The sequence below is a fragment of the Mytilus trossulus genome, chromosome 8, assembly GCF_036588685.1.
Source record: "Mytilus trossulus isolate FHL-02 chromosome 8, PNRI_Mtr1.1.1.hap1, whole genome shotgun sequence".
NCBI classification, from domain to species: Eukaryota; Metazoa; Mollusca; class Bivalvia; order Mytilida; family Mytilidae; genus Mytilus; species Mytilus trossulus.
The window spans coordinates 25,905,662-25,913,935 of NC_086380.1; the positions used below are offsets into that span (position 1 = coordinate 25,905,662).

Here is an 8,274-nt window from a genome sequence, read left to right on the forward strand (position 1 = left end):
CCATACGCGTACGGTCGGATCATACGCGTATGGTCGGACCATATGAGTATACGCATATGGTCATGACCATACGCGTATGGTCCAAATACTCATATGGTCCGGAACATATCCAAAATAAATCAATCAAAACAACTCTAAAAAATAACATATAGCATGCATACATTTTTTAAAAGCATCAGTTTAGTATATATTAATGCAATTATAACAGATTTGTACATAGCAACCAAATTATATGCAATTTTGAAGTTTTTTCATCTTTTTGCGACGTCTTGATATTGTTGTTATGCATTCTCTCATATATTGGGAACCAAAAGTGTATTATATCTTTGGTACTTTTTATAGTAAAATAGGTGCAATTCCTTAGATATACACTATTTCACAGGACATGTTTGAAATATGACCGTTTATCTGTTTACCACTGGTCGATAAGCTCCTTTATGCGACATAAAAGATAAGCTGTTTTTCACTATTGATGGTCGCCATTCTTAAAGTAAGACATCATTATTTTAATCGGTATAATGTACAGATCAAGAAAATTAGAGATTTTGTTATATATCGCATACAAATTATTGCTTAAGTACTTTTCAAAGGTACCAGGATTATAATTTAGTACGCTAGACGCGCGTTTCGTCTACATAAGACTAATCAGTGACAAGCGTGCTATAAATAGTTTCGTATTAAAAAAACTAGTGGTTATTCCCTGACGCAAATCCATGGAGGGAAATTCCTTTTTACTCACATAATTTGTAAAAAAAGTATCATGGTTTTTTTGTATTTGATTGTACAAATTAGTCATTTAGCATTCAATTGAGACAGGTTGAATGATTAAAATAATTTAAAAATCAGATAATTTATATATGTTTGAGGGGAGAAAACATTTTAATCATCGTCATTTTCTGACAGTGAAAATTGAAAAATTATTTGCAGCCACCTTTAGTTAGCTTTTTTTGAAGAAGGAAACCGTATCCTGAAACAAGATTTTATTAAAGGCCAGGTAAAAAACTATGAATTTCATACAGTTTTGATTATGGAAAATGTGCCTGTGTCATGTTAACATGGATACGCACGTGACCTAATTTCCTTTTTTTGTTTTGTTCAGATTTGGCACTTGTTTCCCCAATTTTCTCTGAATAGAACTCTGTTATTATACTTAAAGTACACTATACTTTTATTTCAATATGAAATATAGACATATTTAAGAAAGTCAATAATTGGTCGAGATTACTGTAGATTCTAATCAGATGGTACAGAAAGTGTCGAGAACTTTTTAGACAATGTTAATACTGTCTAGACACTTCGCAAGAAAATTCAAGAACCTTAAAAGACGAATTCTTACTATGTTAGTAATTTTTAAAAATAATTCAGACAAGGACAGGATTTTGATTAAATTTCTTGCAAATTCAGAATAAAATGGTCTTTTCAGACTTTTTGATTTTTGTAGTGATGTAATCATCAAGTTGAAGAAAGTAACGTCGGCAAGAGAGGACAAAAATCCGAAAGCTAATTTGAATATAAAACAAACAAAAGTTATCATGATGTCAAATTGGATGTCAATTTGTGATAAGATCGCCGATTTGAACACTAAGAACTCTATACAAACATCTGATTGAACATTTAGTTTAGTAGACGTCACCCTGAGTCCAAGATATGATCAAAGAATATTAGTATGCGCTATTTGCACCAGTGTGTAAAGTTAGAACATGAATCAGGGTTAAGCATTTTTTTTACTTTATAGAACTCTTAGTTTTACATGTTTAAAACAAGCGTATGATTTAAAGTAAAGTATTATTTATCTTTTGACTTGTTGACGTGTGAGTTTATAATACTAAAGCTTACATCTTTTGTAGGAACAAGGTTGAAGCAAGACAAATATCGATACAAAATGGCACCAATCACAAGGGAAGGAGAAAATTTTCATCGAATACTTCAGTTAATTTTTGGAGTAGTAGATGAGGCCGTGAGAACTATGTTTGACAAATTGTTTTCCCCAATAAGTTTATATCAAACTCTGCAAGCGAAGAAAAAAGACTTGGAATATCTGGAATACAAAAGAATATTGAGCAAACCTCAGATGAAAGTTTTATATCCTATATCAGGTAAGTTGTACATAGCATTTTTGAAATCTATACACTATTACATAAATTTTTCGGAAACGGTAATTTTGATTTGAACATCATATGAAAAGTCTGTACAATAAATGAGTCCTTCGTGAACAGTCTTTAAGTCAGTCTTACGACTTATCTACTGTGGTTATGTTAATACAAATCACTCGCAATCAACTCAGTACTGTTCAGTAGCATTCCGACAATTTCGTATGCTGTTGCAGCGTACAGGGTTATCAGGCTCATGAATCCTTCGAAGGGTCTACTTAGAACAATATGGGAAACAATATCAAATTCTGATGTCCTTAAATTTGTTCGCGCTTACGATATTCTATGTAAAAATAAGTGTTGAGTTAAATGCCCTGACAATTTTAATTTAAATAGCTTTGAGAAAACGCAACGGAGGTGGTGTTGTATTTAAAGTTAAAGTTAAAACATGTCAATTTGCTAGACCACCACAGTCCCCACAACATTGTCTGTGTTCTTTTTGTGATAGTGGCGAAATTGAATATGGAAAGTTATTTCTTTTCAATTGTTAGTTTTACTCTGATTTCAGACATGCATTATATGCCAAAGCCTGTGTTTTAAATGTTGATTTTGTTTATTAATGTGATATTGGAAAATTCCATTAACTTACGTGTAATGAGATTATGGTTCCTCTTTTATCTAGTTCCCTTTATCCTATATTTTCCGACGAAGCATGTTTTTTTTTAAAAATTTTAAAATTTTTTTATCTTTTAATAGTGTTTTTTTTAATAGTCATGATTTTACAATACCCCTACAATCACCACCTCACTATAGGTGTCGGGGTAAATATTGAAAGTTATATACAAGACTATCCATTTTTTTTTTTTAATTTATATTTATAATAGAAGAATATAGTTATTAAAGAAAAAAAAAATATAGCTGCTCACACTCACACTTTCTCCCACTACTTACACACAGTCGCTACAATCTTACCATTAGTATGCTTGCATGTCTATATATAAGATAAAAATTCAAAATACCACTGCTCACTATAATATAATTTAAAGTATAAATAATGATAAATCATGAAAAAAAATGTATGTAGTGGGGACCAGAATCTTTCATAAGATGGTGCTCTATTATTTTTGTTTGCAATATAAAATTCATTAGTTTGGTATTGTTTAATTCTGAATTTAAGTCCCATAAAACTAGGAGCTATATTTCTTACCTTACATCTAAAGATGTAGTTTTAAGCTATAATTATTAACAAATTTTTAAACAAACTCTTAGTAATAAATCCCAATAAAATTTCCGTCTTACTTATGCTGAATTGCTCATCAAATAATTTAATTTTCTGTAAAAATTACAACCAAAAATTGTATATAACATTACAATCATAAAATAAATGTTCTATTGTTTCCACTTCCTCATTACAGAAGGTACATATAATTGTTACCTTTAGCTTAATTCTATGTAAAAGTGTATTAATAGGTATAATTCTACTAATTGTGTAAACGCAAACTTATTAACCATCGGTCTGATGTTACATGACTCAAAATAAAGAACTCTAGAAATTGAGTATGTTTTATTCCTTCTTCTACTAAAGGGTAAAAGACTACAAAAAATTACAATAACAAACAAACAAACATAGTATCCATCAGTCAGGTTTGTACACATATATACTCACAAATTATTATCAAAATAGAATTTTTTTGAGTTTTTATTAATTTTCAAAAGTAAACATTATGACGACTCATACATTATATTCAGTGACTTTTACAAAAATCCTGCGTCACATGTAGGTTTATAGTTTAACCGATTCGCTTATAACACATACAGTCAACTGAACAACGTCTTTAGTGTGTGTACTATTTTCATGTTAATACTTCAAGATCAGTAAAAATACTTATGTAAACTTTATCTCAGTTAAACACTAACACAAAGGTTCCTGGTTCGATTCCCGTTCGGGATAAAAATTTCAGGAACTCAATTGTCGACTCTCCCTTGACACCATTTGCGAGTATGGTCTTGAGGAAACGATGATAGTCCGTCGGAAGGGGGCGATAAATGGCTGACCCGTGTTAAGAGAGAGCCATATCTCTTGCACGTTAAAGACAGCCTTGTAGATTTCGAAAAAGAGTAGGCTAATGCCGCTACAAGGCAGCACTCGCACCCGCAAAGTGGAAAGGGATTAATATAAGTTGCAAAACTTGTTTCCCAATCCACTATAAATAAATATGTTTAAAAAACTAAGTTAAACATTAGTTTTATGATAATAAATGTAAAGAACTTACTTAAGGGGCTTCAAACCAGCAAATATGAGTATAATTGGCACGGTAAATTTGACAGGAAAAGTGTCTGACATTCAAAATACTATGCTAAAAAAGGATACAGATCCGCAATTCATTCCGGTAACACAACACTCCCCTTCCGATATTTCTAACTGAAAATCGTTTTGAACTATTTATCTTTCATCAAAATCATGAAAATGAGAAAAAGGTTTCTACTCCTTTACTTAGAAAAAATTGTGTTATACAGTGTTACGCACAATATACATAAAAAATCAAATAGTATAACTATACTGAGTTTCTTAAAAAGTCTCTCAATGTACATATAAATCATTTATCAACTGCATAGTTTAAAATGGTTTAATCGAACCAATTCGCTTATTGATCTCACATAAGAATTTCTATCAACGATTACGGCAACTTGGACCTTTCTAACAAAAGAACCATCACTTTTAAATACTTTGGCAATAACGTCAAGCGGCCAATAATTTTATTTCGGTTTTTATTTCGGACGCGCTTGAAGACTGTCAATGTACTCTGTTTGCCAACGAGACCATAATTAATAAGCTAGGTACTGAACAAGTTTCCACTGGCTATGCATCGCATCTTTTGTTCCGAATTCGACTGGTCCAAGAGATTCACTTGACAAGACCGGTTTCTGAGTTAATAAAAGAGACGGCGAAAAAAATAACGAGTTTTCAGGGTCGCTAGAAACTAGCGACTAGAATCAATGGCCTTGAATTGACCATCGCACAAATTTCGCACAATGACGTAGAAAGACCTTCGTGCGTTAAATCCTTGAACGTATTTTGCAATAACAATGCATCAAGAATACGTCTTCATGATCCTATCATGCGCTCCCACACAACATTAAGTTCCATTGTTGCTCCTATAAAATTAGTACCACGGTCTGATCTCAATTGGTTTATGGGTCCACGTTAGGCAATAAGCCTATGCAAAGCGTTAATAAAGGATGCACTACTTAATTCCTCGATAAGTTCCACATGTATTGCACGAGATACCAAACATGTCAATTTAAAACCCCAACGTTTATTTGAAGAACTTGCTGCGCGTGTTTGGCGGACAATAACCTGCCACAGACAAAAAACATCTAGGCCAACAAACATTTCAACAGGCAGGTCTGCCATTTGAGTCCAATCTACGTTTCCACGTTATTTCTTACCAATTACGCAATTATTATAAATCAGCAAAAACCACTTATGCATGTAGAAATTTGGGATTCGAGTAGTCCTGGATGATTGGTGCAATACCTTTTCAAAATGGCTGCTTTTTACAAAAATGGCCGTCTTATGATATCAAAATCAACACTTTTACATTCTATATAGTTACACAGAGTTTTGCTTTGACGTACATTCAGTTACATTAAGTGTCCGTAGATACATGCCACATTTTCATACTCATGTACAGCAACATTAACTTGATGATCTTGGTGTAGTCTGAATTGGTCCTGACAAAGGCCCAACCTTTCCCGACCTGTCTCTACCTGTCTCGACTAGTCTCGACTCAGTTTCAACGATTCTCGACCTGTCTAGACTAGTCTTGACCTTCAAATTAAGTTTTGACTGGTGTAAATCAGCCCATCTAACTTAATTAAATATTGATCTCAGTGTCGAAACTAGTCGAGACAGATCGAGACAGGTTGAGCCTTCAAGTGGTCAAAACCATTTCAGACTTCACCAAGATCATCAAGCACTGAATCAGACTTATTAAGTAAAGTCGCGACCTGGTCGAGTACACATAAGTACAGTTAAGTACAGTCGAGACTAGTCGAGTAAAATGTGTGCTCGATTTTACTGGTCGAGCACAAAAACTGTTAAATTCATACTTTGAGCAATTTGAAGTGGCATTTAAAAGTTTACAAACTTTTTTTTCTTTTGCAGGCTCACCATCCTCAAAGAATTTTGATATTACTTTAATGATGTGTTTACTAAAGAATCTTAAACAAATACCACCACAGTCGTTAAATATGACTGTAGAGCCACCCTCTTCCGACAAGAGTGTGGGAGCAGATTTAGTAAGATTAAGACTTCACAGGAATACGATTGGGCATTTAGTGGGCAGCACAATAAAAACGCATGCCTTTATGACCATGTGGACGGACATCACACAGGTAGCTTATTCCATATAAAAATTACCATTTTAGTAAAAGTGGATATAATTGCTTGTTCAACGTCGGCAATCTAATTTTGTAAAGGTATATCTAATATCTAATAAACTTACTGTGGATTCATTAATATTCGTTGGATACCAATTTTCGTGGATTTCGTGGGTATAGGGAACCAACGAATCTAAATGTTCCTCGAAGGGCAAATTTTCTAAAGAAATGCATGTGAACTTTGTCAAAACCACGAATTTAAATATCCACGAATATGCACGTTTTTTTTCTATCCACGAAAATTGGTCCCCACGAAAATAAATGAATCCATGAGTAATAAATGCAATAGAAATTTAAAAATATGTAATCTCTTTTCAAATTACATATTCAACAAAATATTGTATTGTTTTGTGTTTCTAATAAGAACGGACATTTTCCCTTTAAATCATGTTTGTTAAATGCTATTTCACTAATCTGATCATGATAACATTTATTTTTGTTCTATATGTATTAACATAGAATGATTCTATTTGTTTTAATATCTTTAAATTTGCACTTGCAAATCGCTATGAAAGTAAATCGTCATGGGCATGTTATTAGGTTTAGTCACATGCGTATTATACATGATACATATACTTTAAAATTTGAATATGTCTTATTTTGTACAGAAGATATAATATTCAAATTCATATAAAATTTAATAGAAATGACAATACCATGAATACGTTATACTACAAGAGCATGCGATTGTTTTTTAATAGTATTTTATGATTGAAACCGATTGTTAATTATTTGCGGTGTCTTGTGAATCAATCAGTATAATAAGGTGGTATTTTGAACCCGATGATAATAGGGCCTTATTAATTAAAGAACTGTAATGTTGAAAAGATTCTCAACGAAAGTTTAAATGATAGACCATCCGGACTCATAAAGTCTTTTTTCTCGAATAAACTCGTTTCAATTGTATTACAAATTTAGATTATACAGTACTTGCAACCTTCAGCGTAACTATTTTAACGATCAATCAGCGGTCATTGATCATTCACCGATCAGCCATGTTCCCGTCAATTAAACTCACGTTACAAATCCGTCAAACTTATAGTAAAAATATTTGAATGATCGAAAATATCGGACGAACGGACGGATTGATATGTCTGAAATATTTAACATCACTACGTCACCTGTTGAACTCACACAAATTACGAAATCTTAGTTTTGTTTTATTCAATTAAAATGGCGCCATGAAAAAAAAAGAATCGTTCAACTACAAAAGTTTGGCATGTAACAATAATCATTAAGCAAAGTTTTAAAAAAAATATTCAGATACAACTAAATTTAAATCTAATAAAGGATTGTAATTGTTTTTACAATATTTTTTTTTCAAACCCAAAGAGTGCTGAAACCGTGTTTATCGTGACTGTTATAAACAATTTCCAAAATTGATCTGAAAAACGAATTGGAATGATCATTTATTGCAAGTTATAGTGTATTCATCCAATGAAATAGTGAAATATTAAAGTTCAATACTCGAAAACAATGCAAACAATATATCACGTATATTTTCCGTCAAAATAACTCAATTTTTTCTTGGGAAAAACCCAACGAAAATAGTTATATCCAGTGATCCTAATGAAATGGAAAAAAAACACTTATTCAAAACAACGAAGAGTTTAAGTATCTGAATCCCTAGTTTATTCAAATTTAAAATAAAAAGCAACTTATCCAAAAGTAATTCTAATAATTGATTGCTATCAATAGTGCATCATTTGTGATAAAAAGAAGACAAAAGTTGTATTTAAAC

At 32.0% G+C, this 8,274-nt stretch overlaps 1 protein-coding gene across 1 annotated transcript; it reads left to right on the top strand.

Annotated features, from left to right (window-relative positions):
• Window positions 1-1,882: 1,882 nt before the first annotated feature.
• On the top strand, window positions 1,883-6,506 carry LOC134727509 (E3 ubiquitin-protein ligase DZIP3-like). The gene is made up of 2 exons (XM_063591890.1): window positions 1,883-2,096; window positions 6,259-6,506. The coding sequence occupies exons 1-2, from the start codon at window positions 1,883-1,885 to the stop codon at window positions 6,504-6,506; spliced, it is 462 nt and encodes a 153-aa protein (XP_063447960.1).
• Window positions 6,507-8,274: the final 1,768 nt, after the last annotated feature.

Coding starts and splice junctions, on each gene's coding strand:
- LOC134727509 (XM_063591890.1), top strand. CDS start 1,883: ATGGCACCAATCACAAGGGAAGGAGAAAATTTTCATCGAATACTTCAG. Junction 2,097..6,258: donor AGTTTTATATCCTATATCAG/GTAAGTTGTACA, acceptor TTTCTTTTGCAG/GCTCACCATCCTCAAAGAAT.